Source organism: Phasianus colchicus, chromosome 2 (genome assembly GCF_987193195.1).
Source record: "Phasianus colchicus chromosome 2, bPhaCol1.hap1.1, whole genome shotgun sequence".
NCBI lineage: Eukaryota > Metazoa > Chordata > Aves > Galliformes > Phasianidae > Phasianus > Phasianus colchicus.
In genome coordinates this window covers 104,509,688-104,529,167 of record NC_143437.1, presented here as the reverse complement: position 1 = coordinate 104,529,167, position 19,480 = coordinate 104,509,688, and the positions used below count along the sequence as shown (strand labels likewise).

Sequence of the window (19,480 nt, the reverse complement as noted above, 5' to 3'; positions counted from 1 at the left end):
CAACATAGATGTGGTTCTTTAAACATCAACATAAATCTGTGAAATGGAGCTTAAACAAATGTAAATTATCTCATAAAGCGGTAAACAGGGGCTGAAAGGAGCTGTTGTTGTGCATCAGATGTGTATCTTTGCTCTCTGTTTTCTGCTGTGTGGTTACAGACACACCCAGGTAGGGCTGCACATTATTTACGGCTGCCCACGAGGTGTTGGTGAATCCCACATCAAACACCAGGAGCAGCTTTGGGAAGGCTGCGCTGCAGCACGAAAACGCGTTGCTCATTTCCATGCTAATGCTGGTTTTCAGCTAACCGTGTTTTGGTTTACATAACTAATTGGCTGGCTCCCTGTTAAAGGGAGACTGTGCTGAAAACCTTTGTGCAGCAATAAGGCAGCGAGCAGCTGCTGAGCTGTTCAGCCTGATGCTGTCCAAGGTGTGAGGATCACAACTTGTACGGCCACGTCCTGCATGGCTGGGTGTAAGCCTGATCATGGTGCTGGTGTTCAGTTCCCGTTGTTTGGTGACTGGCTGTCCTGAGGCCAGGAGCTTCCCTCTGGATATGATGACCTTAGAGGTCTTCTCCAACCCTAAAGATTCTGTGATTCTATTTAGGGACGTGGTTTAGTGGGCATGGTGGTGACGGGTTGATGGTTGGACTTGATGATCTCAGAGATCTTTTCCAACCTTAACAATTATGTGATTCTATGATTATGATTATTTGGTTAATTAGTAAAGATTAATTATTTTTATCACTGAAAACCAGAGTGTATGAATCATGGAGGAAATGCTGTGAGGTGCAAAGTCTCAGAGCAGCCCCCACTTGGAAGAGGGATGACAAAGAGCATGCTGAGTAGGCTGTTCACATCACTTCTCTCTTTGCTGTAAGCACGTCCCAGCAGTGGCCTGTCCCCATAGGGCTGATAATTGTCCTTGTCCCCACAGTGTGCTGGACAGCCCAGGCCGGCTGGACGAGGAGCACCGCCTGATCGCCCGCTACGCAGCCAGGCTGGCCGCTGAGGCCAGCAACACGGTGAGTAAATGCACCAGCCCCACCTCTGCGTTCCTCTGTTTTGCTTGGTGTGCAGTGCAGGAGGTGTTTGTCAGAGCTTAATTAATAGCTTGTTCAACGTCTTCGTCAGTGACGTTGGGATGGGATGAATGAAAGGATAGAAAGTACCCTTAGTGAGTTTGCTAATGATTCAAAGCTGAGAGGAGGGGCTGACATCCAGTGAGACATAAACAGGCTGAGAGTTGGGCAGAGAGGAGCTTGATGAGGTTCAACAAGGGCAAGTGTCAAGTCCTGCACCTGGAGAGGAATAACCACGTGCATCAGTACAGGTTAGGGGCTGAGCTGCTGGAGAGGAACTCTGCAGAAAAGGACCTGGGGGTCCTGGTTGACCAACAGTTGGCCAGCAGTTGACCAGTGGTTGATCAGTGGTGGACCTATGGTTGACTTGGTTGACCACCACGAGCCAGATTAGGGGAGATGAGAGAGTGCACAAGGCAGTCCTCCCTGTCTGCAGAAGAGAGAATTATGCAGGTACGCAAGGAAAAGAAATTGTGGAGCAAATGTCATGGAATGTGTTTATGCGTAGAGAAAGAGCCTGAAAGAGGGGAAGGGAAGCATTTGTATAAGTATGCTAAGTCAGTGTCTTCTTCATCTTTAACATTACATACTGTTGGAAATTTGTGCTGAATTGCTTTCACTCTGGCCAATGGTGGAAGAATTCTTACTCTTGATTTTTTTATTTTTTGGTCATACTAATGAAAACTGAAGTGTCACAATATGGGTCTGAAAGATCCCAATCATTTATAAATTTGTGGATCACCTTAACCTGTTTGTGTGTACTTCGTAGATCAAAAATGAGGCAGCTTCTTTGGATGTAAAGGAAGCAACATTTAGAGCTTATGGAGACTTTTCAAAGTCCTTTGAAAAACTACTCCCTCATTCCATCATTCCATCAATCCATTCTGTCATTCCCTACGTTATCTAGTAGAGTGATGACAAAGCACTGCTGGGGACTGAAGTGTGGAGGTGAAAGAAGGATGTAAGAATAATCATATAGTGTTTGCTTTGTGCCCAGAGCTTAATAGCAAGGAACCTAAGGTTCTTTACTGAGTCCGGTGTTTTATTCACAGTCAGAAACTACTAAACAGCCAAAAGTGACATGCTTTTCATGATTTGAAGAAATCAGATTTTTAGGTCTTCTTTCAAATGCTCTTTGCATCATGGCAGCTTCTGATCATTTCTTGCCAATGGGAGATCTCCCTGGAGGAGCATCCTGGGGAAGGCTCATGGTGTGGGACATGGAATGGCTGAGATTTTCCATCTGCACTCTTTTCTTCTAAGATTCTTTTTATAACATCAAAGAAAAGAGATGGGAGCAACTCAGAGGCTGGGAAATAATGACAACCCCAGTCCAACAGCCATTCATTGATTTTACGGCTGCCAGCTTTACAGGCATGATCCAGTAGGACACGCAGGCAAGGGACTGATGTTATACATAGGGGAAAGAAACAGTGTGACAGCTCAAAAATATCACAGAAAAAGAGCTGCAGAATCCTTGTGAGCTGAAATTGCAGATTCTTAATGATAGAAAAGAAGTTCTGACCCCTGATTACATGATAATAATGTAGGACAGGTAAGTAACAGTGGGAGATTTCAGCTACCCACATAGAGACCAAATCAGAGCCTTTTCAGAGGGAGAGGAAAAAGCTCATTTGGGTGCAATAAATGGCATTTCCGTGAGCAACTTGTTTTACAGTCTACAAAAGGAATCTCTCTGGGGTTTGTTGTCCAGTAGTGCACCAGGATGAGCTCATGTGGTGTTGGCAGCGCCCACTGGTCAGTAGGAGCAACCATCACACGTGTGGGTTTAGCAGCAGGAGGGAGCTCACCAAGAAAATCCAGGATGCAGATACTCAGTTTCAATAAGGGGAACTATATAAAAATGGAATAATCAGAAAAAAAATCCTGAAATGAGCAGTCTGAAAAACAGGAAACCTATAAGCTGTGTGGAAGCTGTTCAGAATGTTCTAGTAGAAGCCCAGAAAAGCAGCAAAAAGAAAACAAAACCATATAAGCAGTTCTCTTTCTGGGTTAATAAGAAAGCTAAGGGGATGTCCTAAGGTTGGCATTCAGGAAATGGAGAACCTGCCCAGATGAAAAGAACAAGAAACCCATAAACGTGGCTGGTTAAATGTTAACCAGAAACTCAGAGACAGGAGGGGAACTGGAAGAGCACAATCCAAAGGTGTCTGAAATCCATAGCAAAAAGATTTTCAGTACCATCAAAGGTTGGATACTAACCAGGAGTCTGCAAGGCTCTTTGAAGATCAAGATATTTCAAAGTAATCAGGGAGACCAAAGCAAAGAGTTGTTTGTGTCAGTCTTTACTGCTGAAGGTCATGTAAAATATTCTCTACAGCAGATAATTATGCCAGGGTAGTCAGAGGACAACACCAATCCAGCACCCATTCAGAGATCCAGTGAAAGAAACATAAGCATTGATCATGACAAAAAGCAACAGGCAGAAGTTGCTAGAAGGAAATTCTAATGATGTATTTAAGGAAAGCATTTCTCCACGATGATGGTCAGATACTGGAAGAGGTTGTTCATTGGAGAAGTGGAATCTTATCCTTGGAGGTTCTCAGAGCTCATCTGGAAGAGGTCTACAGCAACATGCCATGAATTGGACTAGAAACCTTCAGAGATCCTTCCTCACCTGAATTTTTGTATGAATGTGAATCTTAATGAAAGTAGGGGCTGGGACCGAAGTGCCATAAAGACAGACCAGTCTTACTTCTGCTGGAAATACTGACGATACACTGATGTGATGTGAACAAAAGTGTTCCTTGATGTCCTCTCCAGCCCTACTTCTCTGACATAATACTCTATTTTTTTACGTTGGCTGCTGGAAATTAAGAGGGCTCCAGATGCAGAGGCTGTTCATGCTGCAACAGCCTGAGGCACAGTTGCTTATTCTCCTCTTTGAAGTGGCTGACAGTGATCGCTTCTGGAAATTGTACAGTGGACAACGTGGTGATGGATCTGACCCAGTCCATCAGCTTCTGCTTTTTCTCAAATTAGATAAAATGTTAAAGCTGCCTTCTGCAGGCTAGTTACTATAATAAATGTCACTTGTAATATGAATGCAAATACATTCCATTAATGTTTTTTAGGGGAACCATCTTTGCTTGAAGTCTTACTGGGCCAAAATAATTTGAGGCGGATCTCAGAGTTAATTCTTGAAATCCAAGTCTGTTTCTTCTTAAAGAAGAAAAATGAATGGGCAGAGAAGAGAATAAAGGAGAATGCATCATCTGTCACCCAATACATGTAATTTACTTACTCACTAGTGCAGCAGAGGCTCGTGGCATGCAACCAGTGCAATTACACCCTGGTAAGCATCAGTCCAGTCTGTGTTCACTCAGAAGAAGCTTTGACTGGGTTGTTCTTGTTTTCTTCAAGCCAGTCTTCGGAGGACAGATTCCTTTTTATTGAGTTCAAGTTGCTCAGGGCTATGCTTGGGCTTTCCAGTTCAGTCAAGCTGAGCGCTGCGCGCTGAGGTAGACGGAGGAGGTGGAAAGCAAAAGAGAGAAAAGCAAAAGGTGACAAGGGGAATAAAGTGAAGAAATCAACAGAAAGAATACCAAAGTTCACTTAAATCTCTTCTTCCAAGGTCAGGTGGGAGTTAGGGAAAGATTCTTTCCCAGAGGATGGTGGACATGGAACAGCTCCCAGGACAGGGGGCACGGCTCCATGCTGCCAGAGCTCAGGGAGCATTGGGACATCACTCTTAGACACAGAGTTTGGGTTTGGATAGTGCTGTATGAGGATGCAGTTGGGCTCAATGTTTCTTGGGGGATCACCAGCATGCTCCTGGCAGGGCTCTGCTGACCTCGCTACAAAAAAAAGCACGAGCACCTAATAAATAGGAGAAAATACTCAATTATGGATGAGTGGCTAACTAGGTTGAGTTATGTGGATGAGTTAGCAATAATTAGGTTCTTGCCCACGCTGCTCTTTTTTGAAAACAGTGTGTGGTTGCCTTCTTCCCTCAACATTAAGCACTACTGAAAGCCTGTCATCATCTCATCTCATTAAAGCTACTGTACCTACAACCTAAATAACGTTTGTAATATTCTCCTTTACTAATTCTTCTTCTTTCAGGCATTAGGTAATATCTCATACATGTTTTCTTAAATAAGTAACGAACAAGTAAATCAGATTTGCTGTCATACATCTTTTCAGGATAAATCTGCAGCTTCATTCTTGGATCTTCTCCTGCACACAGGAATTACACGAACAATTTTTTGTTGTTTCTTCTTCTCTGTCTTGATTATAAAGAACACTGTGACACTGCAGTAGTGAAGAGGTGAAATACTGCTCCAGTCTTACATCACACAGTGCAGTCCTTACAGCATAGGAATGGAAAGCTGATGCCCACGGGAAGCTTCAGTGGGTTTTGACAGGTTCTTCCAAATCCAGCTGATGGAGGAGTGCAACTGCTCACCAAACTGCCTTTTTTTGGAACTTGATTAAAAAGTGTAATTAAATCCTCTGCTTACACCCAAAAAAGTATACTGTAGTTCCTTATGGTGAATCCCAGTCCAGCTTAAAGATCCAGCATGGCATCTCTCAAGCTTAATGCTGTGCCATAGAAAAACTGAAGCACAGTACTAGAAAGTTTCACTGTTCCTGTATATGACATGAAGGATTTGGAGTAGATTTTATAACCATCCTCCTATAGATTTCATTTCTGGGAGAGGATAGAGCTTGCCATTTGGGTGATCCTCAGAACTTCCAAGGTTTCAGCACTCGTGCTGAGCACCAGAAAAGCAGAAAATAATGGCGATTGTACTTTCAGCCACATGAGAGAGTTTGCATAGCTTTGAAACTTTTTTTTATTTAACATTTTCCTTTTAATAATGGCAGTCTTCAGCTTGAAAAGCTTTGGCTTTGGTCTTGCTGCTGTTTGGTTGAAACAGGAGACCTGTGTTATGATTCAGTGTATCAAAAAGCTTTTTACTTTTCAAGCCCCACCATACTTCTGAGTCCTGTTACCCTGAATGAACTCTTCAGATTGTTTCTGCATGGATCTGCCATATTGTTATTATATTATATACCATATTATTGCCTTAGGATCCTGTGTTCAGAAATGGTGAGCCATGTCCAACAGGGTTTCTATGCCATAATAGTTGGCGTTATTATCTTTATGAGATTTTCACCCCTCACCAACAAGGAAAGCCACAAAGGACAAGTTTCCTTTCCTGTGCTCTGTGGAAATTCACTCACTGAAGAAGGCTGTCCAGGATGAAACCCAAAAGGATATCTGCACCTTTGGATGGGGGTGGCCATGGTGGTGTGGGTCAGCAATTGGTCTAGATGATCTTGGAGGTCTTTTCCAACCTTAATGATTCCATGATACTGTGAGAGAGTGGGCATGGTGGGGATGGCTTCAAGGTTGGACTTGGTGATCCTACAGGTCGAACCTTTTCAAACCTTAATGATTTCGTGATTCTGTGATATCTCATACTTCCAAATTATCTCCTATTAATTAGAAAGCTTTCTCTCCCTGCGCTATCCACTGCTTTCAGAAGAGTGACAGCATCCTGGGATTGCTGCAAAAGTTGAGCCAACCTTCATTAAGCTGTTCACTCCCTTCCTTATGACACTGTATTTTGCTTTACAGGCTGTAGCAGCAGATACTTGCCTGTTAGAGAGGAGATAGTTGCAAGTCTCGAGTAGGTTGTAAAACAGTTTGGAGGATTATTGATCAGTGATGACTCAAGGAAGGATGACTCAAGGAAAGATTCAGACTACTCATCCTGCAAGCAGAGTAACTGATAAGACATTTTCATTTCAGATATTTTCAATTCTTGAGCTACTGCTGGAAAAGTCACCCAAAAATGCAACCTGAACACAAATACTTCTTCCCACCATAGAAAGAAATGGGGAAAAAAAAAATCAAAGATCATGGCTTAAATTAGTTCTTTGTTAATGATGTTGTGGTAGTCAGGGATTTCTTCAGTTTCTGTGAAATAATACAGTCTTCTGCACAGGTTTTTGGAGGTTTATAAATCAATCTGAAAGAAGAGCAGTAACAAGAATGATAAAGGAGAAAAAAGGAAGGGTGAAGAGAAAACCTCATCAAAGAACCTGAGAAGTGATGGGAGCAGAAAAGTGTCTGGGAGTCAGGTTTTTCTGGCTTGAAAGGATAAAGTTAGAAATGAATCAAAACAGGAGAGATAGGAAGCTGTTTATTCAAACTGCATCCATCCAGTTCAGAAGCCTGAAAATAGAGAAGATGTCTTATCTCTGTAGATTTGATAGAAAGATGAGTTATAGGATATCTGAGGGTGTTTTAGAGAAAAATTGACTTATTTTTAGCAAAAAAATGTTCCGAGACATTCCTGTTTACAACACCATTCTGTTTTGGAGTAGCAGCTATGCTCCACTGTAGGTCAGTTCAGCTCTGGGCAGACATTTAGCCATGTAACTTAAAAAAAAAACCACAACACATTGAAGTCCATTCCAGATAGAGTACATCGAGGCAATTTGTGCCAATCTGTAAAATTCATCTACTGATAAAACGATTTTCCTGAATCTTAACTTAATTATTCCCTGCTTGGTTTGCATTCTCTTGCCTCAGGGGACATCAAGAATAATATATGGCTTTCTCTTGGCAGTAAGTGTTGTGTATTTCAGATTTTTTATGTTGTCTCCTCTTATTCGTTTATTCTCTTCTGTCTTTCAGACCTTGCATATTGTCTTTGACTGTCTCTGATGATGGGGCATCTGCCACATCTCTGGGCAACCTGTTCCAGTGCTGTGCTTAATCCTTTTGCCCCCCAGCTTGTATTGATAGTGGGGGTTGTCAGGTGCAGACCTTGCACTTGGCTTTGTTGAACCTCATGAGGTCTTCCTGGGCAAACTGCTCAGCCTGTCTAGATCCCTGCATAGCATCCTGTCCCTTTGGTGTGTCAACTGCAGCCCACAGCTTGGTGTCATGCATAAACTGCTGAGGATGCACTCAGTCCCACTGTTGATGTCATTGATGAGGATAAAGAGCACCAGCCCCAAGGGACACCACTCATCACTGATCTCTACCTGGACACGGAGCCATTGAATATTGTTCTTTGGGAACGATCTCACAACCAGTTCCTCATCCATTGAACAGTCTACCCATCGAATCCATGTCTTTCTAATTTGGAGAGAAGGATGTTGTGGGGTACCATGTCTAAGGTCTGACTGAAGTCCAGACAGATGATGTCAGCAGCTCTTTCCTTTTCCACTGGCGCAGTGACACCATCATAAAAGGCCACCATAGGTTGGTCAAGCAGGACTTTCCCTTGGTGAAGTCATGCTGATTCTCCTTTAGCAGCTCCCTGTCTTCCATGTGCCTTAGCACAGCTCCAGAAGCATCTGCTCCGTTATCTGGCCCAGCACAGAGGTGAGGCTAACAGGTCAGTAGTTCCTTGCATCATCCTTTCTACCTGTCTTAGACATGGATGTGACATTGCCTTTTCTCCAGTCCCCAGGGGCTTTACCTGACTGCCGTGACTTTTCGGATATTGCTGAGAGTGGCTTGGTGACTACATCAGCCAGTTCTCTCAGGACTCAGTGGCTCTGCAAAAATGTGATATTACTGGCTCTGTACGGTGTGCAAACCACTCGTATTTGCAGGTCCTTTTCTGCAAAACTGCTGCCTTCAGGTGTCAATGCAGTTGACAAGTTTAAAGTAAATACGAGCAGTTGCACTCTACTTAATAGAATGCAGCCAATTTTTTCCAACCATTTCTAGAATTTCTCACATAATTTGGTATTTTAGTCGTGTCCTCAAGAGTACTGTCTGCTTGTCACAGTGAGGTACAGTCTGCAGATCTGAAGCAACTGCTGTACTGAATTCAAGAGTAAAGGGAATGTCAGCAGCACTGAAGTGAAAGAGCAGGATGTTAATGGTTTCTCTCCTATACATAGGATTTGATTGCCACAGTGTAAGGAAAGTAACATGATTTATTCTTACAAGCTCTACATTAACTGTCTCAGCAATAAAAACATAAAACTAGCGAGTGGAATACTTAGATTTAGTGGGAATGGTAACAAGTTGGTGGTTAGGCTTGATGATCTTAGAGATCTCTTCCAACTTTAATAATTCTATGAATCTATGATTCCCTCTCCAAAGGTCCTTTTGAATCTCAACAGCTCTGCAATTTGGAGTTACCTTTAAACTTTGAATTGACCCTAGGAAAGCATTGAGGAAAACAGGAAAGCATTGAGCTGTCGTGCAAAATATCCACTGTGAGATTTCCAAATGACTTTTCAACATCTGATGATCAAGCGAGCAGCACGGGCTTAGTTCCTCTGCAGTGCTGACTTTTCTCCTGAGGACTTGAGCACCTTAGGTCATGAGGATGATTTCAGGCTTTGTACAGGATTCCTGAAGAAAGAGGTTGAGGATGGGATTGTTTCATTGTAGGCAGCCTCCTAATTTGCAGTGGAACCAAGTGCTTCAGGGGAAGACCAAGAGGCTGCAAATGGAGCACACCTATGCTTGTCTTGATGGCAGGAGGAGATGAAGAGACCATGGGCATCAGCTTTGAGACTTTTTGAAGAATTTGTCCTGGTTCAATCACTCTCCTCCCATTCATTCCCCAGGAGCAGAGGTCGATACCCATCTCTTCCATCCATCTGCTGTATATTTACAGTGATGGAAGCCATCTCCAAGTTCTCCCAAGGAGAATCTTTTGTGTGTGATGGCCAGGACAGCTTTGAGTCATATGAGACCACCTAAGCAGTTGTTCAAGAACCGTGGGGATGTGGCACTGAGGGACATGGTCAGTAGGCATGGTGGGGATGGGTTAGGGTTGGATTTGGTGTTTTCAGAGGTCTTTTCCAACCTGAATGATTCTGGGATTCAGAGCATCTGGCTTCTTCATCTCACAGCCCATCTGCCAGTAGGTTCTCCCAGAAACCACAGATTCCTCTTTAAATGCTCAATACTTTTCTCAGTGGTGGTGATAGCTGCTGGTGAAAAGTGTGCTGAGCATACAGAGACAGTGAAGCTAGAGAATCACTAAAGATAAAGGCACTGAAAGACTTAATTTAACCCCAGTATCACCTCCGAGATGATGAATTAGAAGAAGGGGAGAAATGGGACCTAGGGAAAGCACCAAAAGCACCATGGTCAAATGTTCCTTCCCAGCATAGCTTTGCTTCAGGGCTGTTGGTGTTGCACTGTGTCAGTCAGGAAACGTGGGGCTGGATCCAAACAGTGTTGTATGTGGTTAGCAGGTAACGAGTGCTGTGCCTGATTTTCCTTTGTTCTCCATCCACCAGCCTCGCCCACCCACAGACCTGGGTTTCAACTTTGATGCCAACAAACAGCAAAGACAGCTGATAGCAGAGCTGGAAAACAAAAACAGGTAAAAACCAAGCGTTGATTGGTGTTGTTTTAGGAACAACATTTGGGTTTTTGCTTTGTAGTGTTTAACCCTTTGTATTATATCAACCAGATTGTTTTCCTACATCTTTTGTTGGAAGATGCATCTGCGTCATTAACCAGTGAGCTCAATGCTGATGCAGCTGCAGTGCCTTTATTCCCTGGGAAGCAAGTTGTTCTTCTGAACTGATCTTAAATAATCCCCTTAAATTCATCAGTACTGATTATCAGAAGCTCTGTATTGCTGCGCTCCAGCCCAGCAAACCCCATGGCTGGATAAGTTCATGTGGCAGCAGGATAGCCAACCAGGTATAAGTGGTGGAGCAGGTAGGGTGGACGTGTATAACTTGAGAGGAATGAGGATTTGTTTCATATATTTTGTTTTCCCTGGAAGACAGAAGAATCTAGAACAGGCTGCCCAGGGAAGTGGTGTAGTCACCATCCCTGTGTTTGAGATGTGGACTTGTGGCACTGAGGGACGTGGGCAGTGGGCATGGTGGGGTGGATTGGAGTTGGACTTGGGATCTGAGAGGTCTTTTCCAACCTGAGTGACTCTATGATATGAGAAAACTAGGAGGCCTGAAAAAAGAGGAGATGCTTTGTAGATGGTTTCCTCCTCTTGTTTCAGAGGGATCATTAAGAAGAGGTAACTCTGTTTTTACTGTAATACTGCATTTGCCCTTCCTTGCTTCTTCAGCACTCCTATTTTGGGTTCATGTTTCTCTGCCTAAGGGAAACCAAAAGGGTACTGTTCTAAAAAGCAAGCTGCTCAGCAGCTGCAGGCTGTGTGTTGGGTCCCGATGCCACGTTGGCCTCATAGCTGTGATCAGGTGACCCTGTCCATGGGCTTGGGAGCTGCCAGTGAATGTAATAGGGTTTGTTTAGAGTAGTCCTGGTCCTGGAGGGTTGGTAAGAAGTAAATGCTGTACTTTCAAGAGAGCCTGCAGGTATTTGAAATTATTCACCAAGATCCCAGATAAGGGAGATCTCAATCAGGGATGTTAAGGTGCTGTGTAAGGAGGGCAGCTTGGCTGCCTCTTCCACCCATTCTACTTGAAGGGTTTTGAAGAGTCATTGCCAGCGTACAGCACACAAGCAAATTCCTACTTCTTATAACTTAAGTAGTAAATTTGCAGTGCGTATTACAGCAATTCATAAGACTGTGCTAATGGTAGCTGTCCTGGATTCAGATCTGTGCCAGTCATATATGAACAAAATTGCTGTACTTAGACTGAAGAGTGACGGCAAGAGTGCTTGAAGGGCTGTAACAGAGTTTTAAGAGCTCTGTGTAGAGGGTCACTCTTCCTCTGTAATCTTCCCTTTTCATTTGTATAGAGAAATACTGCAGGAAATCCAGCGTCTGAGACTGGAGCACGAGCAAGCCTCACAGCCCACGCCGGAGAAAGCCCAGCAGAACCCAACGCTACTGGCTGAGCTTCGGCTCCTACGGTAATAGAAATGGCTGAAAGGTGGTGTGCACTTGGCTGACTGGTCTGCTCTGTCCTCTTATCAGGGACATCATAAGGCAGGTGGTGGAGTCATCGTCAGCAGAAGCATTCAAGAGATGTGGGGATGTGGCGCTGAGGGACGTGGGCAGTGGGCAGCGTGGGGGTGGGTTGGGCTTGGATTTGGGGATCTTGGAGGTCATTTCCAACCGTAATGATTCTGTGATTCTATAATATCAGCATGACCTCAGAGCTTTGCTTTGAGCTGCTGAATTCCAAAGAGTGACAGCGTATTGCAATTTTCCCTTTTAGAAATGGATTTATAAGTAAATGAAAATGTCTCTGAACGCAAGTTCTCTTTGTACAGTTCAGAAAACTGTTTACAAAGAAGAACAACTGAGAAGAAAAATGGTATTAACTACTTATTATGTATTGCTCAAAAGGGTTGAGTTGAAGATGAATGTGAGATTAATCAGTGAAACTCTGAAAGTTCCTGCCTACAAATATTCAGACATACACCCACAGTTGGTGAACAATCTTCTAAGCCTCTTTAAGTTCACATTTTTAAGTGGCAGGGAGAAATTGACGATATTTATAGAATAAAGTGTTTCATAGTTTGGGTAGTCACAAGGGTGTTCTCTAGCTGTATTTTATTTCATCTTCTGCTACAAGTTAATTCAGAGCCGAACCTTCAAAAATTGTGTTTGTAATCTAAAGTAGGTTCTAAAATTCAAGCTTTTGGCAGCAACAGCACTTTGAAAACTACACTGTATTCCATTTGCCTTTTTTTTTTTTTCCTGTCCACTTGTGAAGTGGCACAATAGTAGGTTTTCCATAAAGCGTAATGGTTTTGGAATGGAGCCTGCAACTAAAGGCAGTTTCTGCACTCTAGTCCTTTGCTAGAAAACATAAATATTTCAGCTTCTTTCGTTGGTTTTTCATGCAGATCCTGCTATATTTTAGTACTTTTCATATCTCATCTCATATCTCATATCTTGCTGATATCTCATATCTTGCTGATATTTTCATCCCCTTACCTAATGACAGCAGCACAGAGATTTTCCAGCTATGTACTTCACGTAGGTATGTATTTTTTAAATGTTTAAAAATTGGAGAGGATGCAGAAGATGTCAACAGACATTAAGCAAGAGCTGCAAAAAGGGATATTGTGAGGCAGCTTGGTGTGTGTTTGCTCCAGCAGAGAAAGATGCAATAAGAACCAAGGGCTTAAACAGGAAACAAGGCACATTCAGACCACAATAAAAGCATGTGTTTTCTAAAGTGAGGCAATAATCACAAGAGCAGTGAGTTTTTAGTCTTCTGTAGGTATTCTTCAAAAATAGAGCTAACTGGGAGGAATTTGAGTTGTATTTTGTTAACAGAAAAACCTGAATGGTCAATGCAGCCACTTTTGGCCTTCAAGTTCATAAACACAATCATCACATAGGAGATGCACTAAAGAAAAGAAGGTTGAATGCACAGAAAAATGCAGACACAAATGGCCGAGAAGCATCATGATTTTCAGTCTGGCCTTCTGCATCACATGGAATAAGAATTTTTTCCCTGTGCTGTTCCTGCCAGACCCTCCCTGACTGGGCTGAAGCATCCATGGCAGACAGACACTCAAGCTTTTATTTTAGAATAATAGGATCATTAATGTGGGAAAAGACCTTTAAAATCACCAGGTCCAACCGCAGCCCATCCCACCATGCCCACTGACCATGTCCTTCTGTGCCATGTTTACCCTTTTAGAGATGAAGGAAATACTATTTCCCTTGATACCCCTAATGTGAATGCCATTTGGTATCTGTGCTCTGTCTCTTTTCAGAGGACTAAAAGTCTGTGTGTTATTTCTGACCTTCCCATGCCCAGTGCTGTTTCCAAACCTTATGTCTTCTTTTCTGGGCTGACCTTGCCCCTGATTTCATCGAAACACGTGTTACCAAATCGTCTCAATTGCTGTGTAGAATTTAGGTTACAAAAGCATGAAAATGTTAAGCTGTGGAAAATCAACTTGTCCCAGGTTGAAGAATCTGCAGACAGCACAGCCCATAGGCATGAGTCAGCTCTACCACATTGTTGGCAAACGTAACCTTGGATGAGTGCCCTGATGTTTGTTTCTTCTGCTTGCGAGCGCTCAGGATGCTGATTTATACCCAGGTGCCATGGCCAGTTTGTTTCAGGCATGAGCCTCAGTCTGCATCTCTCCATTTATGTCTCTGGGGGCTGTAGTTTTTATTTTATATCACTGAACGTCTTCTGTCATTGATAAACAGTTCCTCTTCTTCCTTCACCAAAAGCCATAGAAAAAGAAAGCAGGTAACGTCAGCCGAAGTCAGATCCACACGTTGGTGTTGAGTCTTAATTACCAGCTGCATTGAGAGAGCTGTACATATTCAATTTGTTGATTTTTACAGTATTTGTGGAGTCACAGAATGGCTTGAGTTGGAAGGGACCTTTAAAGGCCCTTTGGACCCGCTCTCCTGCAATGGACAGGGACAGCCACAGCTCCATCAGGTGCTCATATTCCAGGTGGCGATGAATGTACCATCATGGAAGAGTTGGGCTCAATGATCCTTATGGGGCCCCTCCAACTTGGGATATTCTGCGATCTCCTTATTGCCTCATTTTTGTGACATTTGGGCATTTAGTAACCACATTCTTCAAAATATATATTTTTAAAATGCCTGAAATAGCAAATACTTCATAGTTTTCTGTACTTTTAAGAACCAGAATAGAAAGAATTCTATAATGTGCTCTGAATAGTTTTCTGGCTGGGGTGAGTGCTTGCTGTATGACACAGCCACCATAACAAAAGCTTGCTGCACTCGATGGATTGATGCAGTCTGAGTTCCACATTCTGGTGTCCAATTGGTTTATTGAAATTCCCAGAAAGCTGTATCCATTGCGCATCGTGGAAGAACACAGATACCATCCAAAAATTCAGTCTGCAGTATGTGGTGCCCTTAACTCCAGAGTGAGACATTATTGTATTCACAAAAATAACCGTGAGTGAACGGATAAGCCGTGCCCATCTGTTTTTCCTTACTGTTATTTATTAATACCTATGGCTGTGATTTGTGGGGTCCAGCATTTCTTAAATCGTATCAGAGAATGAACTTCTGACACGTGTTGACAGTTTGTCTTTGAATTTCCCTTTATATTAGCCACTATTTTTTTTACGTATAAAACAGAACCATATGGCCACGTTTCCTTACATCTCCCCCAGATAGGCATCTGCAGAAGTGCAGTAGTTTTTTGATGCCAAGGAAAGGGAAAGACACTTATTGCCTCCTATTCTTCTCCATGGGTTTTGGGCTCGAAGACTGCATGTCACATTGTTGGGCAGAAATAGCTCTGCTGAGCTTCCATCCAGAGAGGTGATAGATCCAAACATCTGCAGCCTTTTCTGCTCTTCTCTGCTCTTTTCCTTTCTTTCTTTCCTCCCATAGCTCATTCTGAAGGCTCTGCAGGATGCCTGGCTCTGATGTGCAGAGTGTTATGAAAAGGAAGTTGGCTTTTTTTTCTCAAAATACAGCCCTCTGAAAAGAAAAAAATATCACAGAATCACTAAGGTTGGAAAAGACCTTCAAGGTCATCCAGTCCAACCATCCACCTATCACCAATAGATCTCACTAAACCATGTCCCTCAACACAAAATCCAAATGTGCAAACAAAATAAATAAAAAGGCTTCCTACTACCAAGATGTTAACTGCAGATTTTTAGATTGTAAGTGGAAAGATTGTTACGGATAGGATTTGTGGCCGTTGTACAGCGTTTTGCTGTGTTTTTATGAATTGAAAGCAGGAGGGAGTGACAAAAAAAGAGATGTTATCTGTGAATTTCCTGAATTTCTAAATACTCAGGGTTTGTTTTCTGAATTCTTTCCCGTCACCTGAACAGGCAGAGAAAGGATGAGCTGGAACAGAGGATGTCTGCGCTTCAGGAAAGCAGAAGGGAACTGATGGTGCAGCTCGAAGGGCTGATGAAGCTACTCAAAGTAAGGCACTGGGAGTCAGAAATGCAGTGCATCATCTCCACAGTCTGGGGTTCCCTGTTCTGACACTCTTGCATTGCTGGTCTTACCTTTATAAATCCTTTATAAGGAATAGAAGGAATTTGCAAAAAGTCGTTTCGTTGTGGGCTCTGCACATGGGTGCAGATGGTCAGTGATATTTCAGATTCATATGCTGCTTTTGGGGTTAAAATGCCAAGAGCATTGGAAGGTTTTGGAGAAGTGTTAGTTTTGGTAACAATCTGCATGGTGTTATGGGTAACATTTCCATTCTTCTGAGCGTAATTGGAAAATACATTATATACAGAGTACAGCTCCTCATGGCAAAGCATGGCAGTGTGTTTCACAAAGCAGTAGTGCACCAACCCAGTGTTGGTTGGGTCTCTCTGTTTCGTCACTTGGTGGTGTTCTAATCTATAGCATACATTATTCTTTGGATTTCTGATTATTCTTTTCAGAGCCTACTGCCAGAGCTGAGCTCACAGTTCATCACCAGACTCTGAAATATTGTTGTGCGTTTCTTCATTCCATTCTTCTTTCCATTCTTCAAACTGGACACAGGTCTCATTCTATAAAACAAATGGGAAAACATTGTCCTCACTCAAAGTGTTTTTGATCTAAGAGATACAGTATGCAATGGGAGAAATGGGAGAGGGATGAGGAAGAGCTTCCCCAGGAGGATGCCGGGTCAATGGAGCGGTACCCTGAGGGGCTGTGACATCTCCATCCTGGGAGATTTCTGAAAACCCAACTGGACAGGGCCCTGAGCAACCTGCCCTGGGATGAAGTTGATGCTGTCCTGGGAGGAGGTTGGACTGGAGACTTCCTGAGTTCCCCTCCAACCTGAGTTATCCTGAGAGCCCGTGGCCATTTTGTCATTACTTGGTTTTACATGTTGCATTATGGTTGGACTTGATGATCTTAGAGGTCTTTTCCAACCTTAATGATTCTATGATTCCATATGGTTCTCCCTCCATTAAATGAACGAGTTCTTGGTGTCCCTGTTTTTTTCCCTTTGCAGATATCTCACTGATGGCCCTTTTCAATCTTTTCTCTGAAATCTGTAGCTGTCCAATTCTCACTGCACTGGATGTGCTTTGTTTGCTGTGCTAACTGGTTAATGGGATGTCACCAGTAAGTTCTCTCATAGTGAAATACATTGCATCTGTGCAGCTCCTTTAGAAGTCAAACTTGTAATGCGATCAAATAACAAAATTTGGCAAGATCTACTTTCTGTGAAGCCATGAAGCTTCATGTATCGAGCCTTGTATCAGCACCTCAATGAATTAATGACGGGGCAAGATGTTTGCACTTAATGAGTTGTCTTGTCTTCCTTTTTGAATATCGGTACTACGGCGCATCCCAATTCTTGGTACTCTGGGCTCTGTTAAAAATTATCTTGGCTGGACCAGATAACCACTCATGTAATTACAGCCCTGTTGATCTAAAAATAGTAGCAGATCCTCTTTAACACTTTTTCTCAGTATTGGTGGAAAGCATTTCTCTGACTCCGAGGAGGAGGTACTTTATCCCCCTATTACTCAAACACGGAGAAGAAACAGTAATTTGTGTTCCTATACTAAAAATTTTACCATCTTTGCTATCAGGAGGCAGTACACACCACCTCTGGTATGTGTTCATTTCAAAGTCTCCTTTTTGGTGGTTTTAGCCCTGTCAGACATGAATTTTTAGTTCAAGTTTTATCTTCTCTTGTCATTTGGCGCACTTAAAAGTTTTCATTTATAATTTAGATCAGCTGTTAAGCTTTTATGTTTTTTCCATTTTCTTATACAGTATTTTCTGCATTTTTAATGCTGCCTTCAGTTCACCGTTTAGAGTTGGATTGATCTTAACTTTGGTTATCTGAATGCCTGGTATCCCAGCTCCCTCTGTAAGGGAAGGAAAAAAAGACATTGTTGTTCTCTGGGGATTCATCCATTTTTTTTTCATTAAATGCAGAGGAGACAAGGTGATTAACTGATACTGGGCATCTTTGTTTTCACTGGGTGCTGTTAGTTACAATGAAAATGAGGAGTTTTCACTCTACCCTGATAATTTCTCCAGCATTATTTGTAACAGAATTCTTTTACACCTTTTCTGATTTTTTTTTTTTCTCTCTGCCGTTTTGCTCATTCTCACTTATGACCTCTGTACACTGAAAATTGACTCAATGTCATGCTCAGAATGGGCCAGCTGTTAACCCACCCCACCATGCCCCCTGCCCACATCCCTCAGTGCCACATCTCCACGTTCCTTGAACACCTCCAGGTTTGGTGACCCCACCACCTCCCTGGGCAGCTGTGCCACTGCATCACTGCTCTTTTGGAGAAGAAAAGTTTCTTAATATCCAACCTGAAATCCATCTTCCCACACTGCTACAGCCTGTGCTTCAGGTTGTTCTTCACACAGAGCTCCACATCTTTCCTTGTTCTTCTGCCTACAGAAGAACAGATGGTGACTTGGCATCATCAGAAGGGCTTGATTCCACCATGGTGGGCATGTATTGGAGGTTCTGGTTGCACTCAACTTTACTCTAAATGCTGGCAGTGGTATTTTGCTGCACTGTCCAATGCACCTTGAAGCACATGTGAGTTCCTTAGGGCAAGGTTGTGTTCCTCAAATTGACACCCATCACCAGATGACCACCAAGCTCCATCCAGATGTCAACCAGCACCAGTTTCATAGGATCATAGAGTAGTGAAGTTGGGTATTAGGAAAAATATCTTATCCAAAAGAACATTCAGGCATTGGAGCAAGCTGCCAAGGAAGGTGTTCAAGAAAAGGGTGGATGTGGCACTGAGGGACATGACCAGTGAGCATGGTGGGAATGGGTTGGGATTGGACTTGTGATCGTGGAGGTCTTTTCTAACCTCAGTGATTCTGTGAATCTGTGATTCTATGATTCTGCCCCAAACTGGAAGGGACCCGTAAGGATCATCGAGTCCAACTCTTCAGCAGCCTGCCTGCCTCTCATCTGCCCGCAGTGCCCTCAGCTGCCCTGTTCAAATCATTTTTCTCTTCTTTTCCTCATCCATCCAGGCTGTTGGCTTAGCTGTCCATTTTTATCCTGAAGTCTCACGTAATCACCTAGTGCCATTAGCCTGCACTTTTGTAATAAGCACTCAGTGGTGATGATTGTCTGCCTTCTTGCAGGGTTTTTGCCTTAAGCTAGAAGGATGTTCAGCAGACTGATCCCGTTTCACTTTTTTCTATTTCCTCAATGGTAATTTCCTCACTGGCTGATTTGATGATTTATCTTACAAATGCTGGGTTCTTCTTGCAAAGCACCGCAACTTCTTGAGAAGTTTTTTATTGTGTTCTTTTTTTTTTTTTTTTTCACATCTGTAGTTAATGCTAAAGTCTCATTTTTCAAACTAACACCTTTTTTTTTGTAATGTGGAGGCTGTTTAAGATCTTTTCCCTGTCCTGGCTCACCATCTGGTCCTGTGAGTCCTTGTGCTGGGAGAAGGAACAACTGGAAATATGTGGGAGCAAGGGATGGGCACCAGAAGCTGGTGGGGTTCATGGTTCATGAGTACCAAGTTCTGCTGCATCAGTACCTAAACATGCACTTGA

The 19,480-nt window shown here is 43.0% G+C and overlaps 1 protein-coding gene across 6 annotated transcripts in view; it reads left to right on the top strand.

The window, feature by feature from the left end:
* DTNB (dystrobrevin beta) overlaps window positions 1-19,480 on the top strand; it is a 140,361-nt gene that overhangs the window by 83,685 nt on the left and 37,196 nt on the right. For all 6 annotated transcript variants that reach the window (XR_016464559.1, XR_016464558.1, XM_090136489.1 and 3 more), the window contains 4 exons: window positions 941-1,028; window positions 10,341-10,426; window positions 11,779-11,892; window positions 15,793-15,889. Coding sequence is in view for 4 of the 6 variants with exons in the window: in XM_090136489.1 (XP_089992615.1) it covers window positions 941-1,028; window positions 10,341-10,426; window positions 11,779-11,892; window positions 15,793-15,889 (385 nt within the window). In the remaining 2 variants the exon portion in view is untranslated. The remainder of the gene's footprint in view (window positions 1-940; window positions 1,029-10,340; window positions 10,427-11,778; window positions 11,893-15,792; window positions 15,890-19,480) is intronic.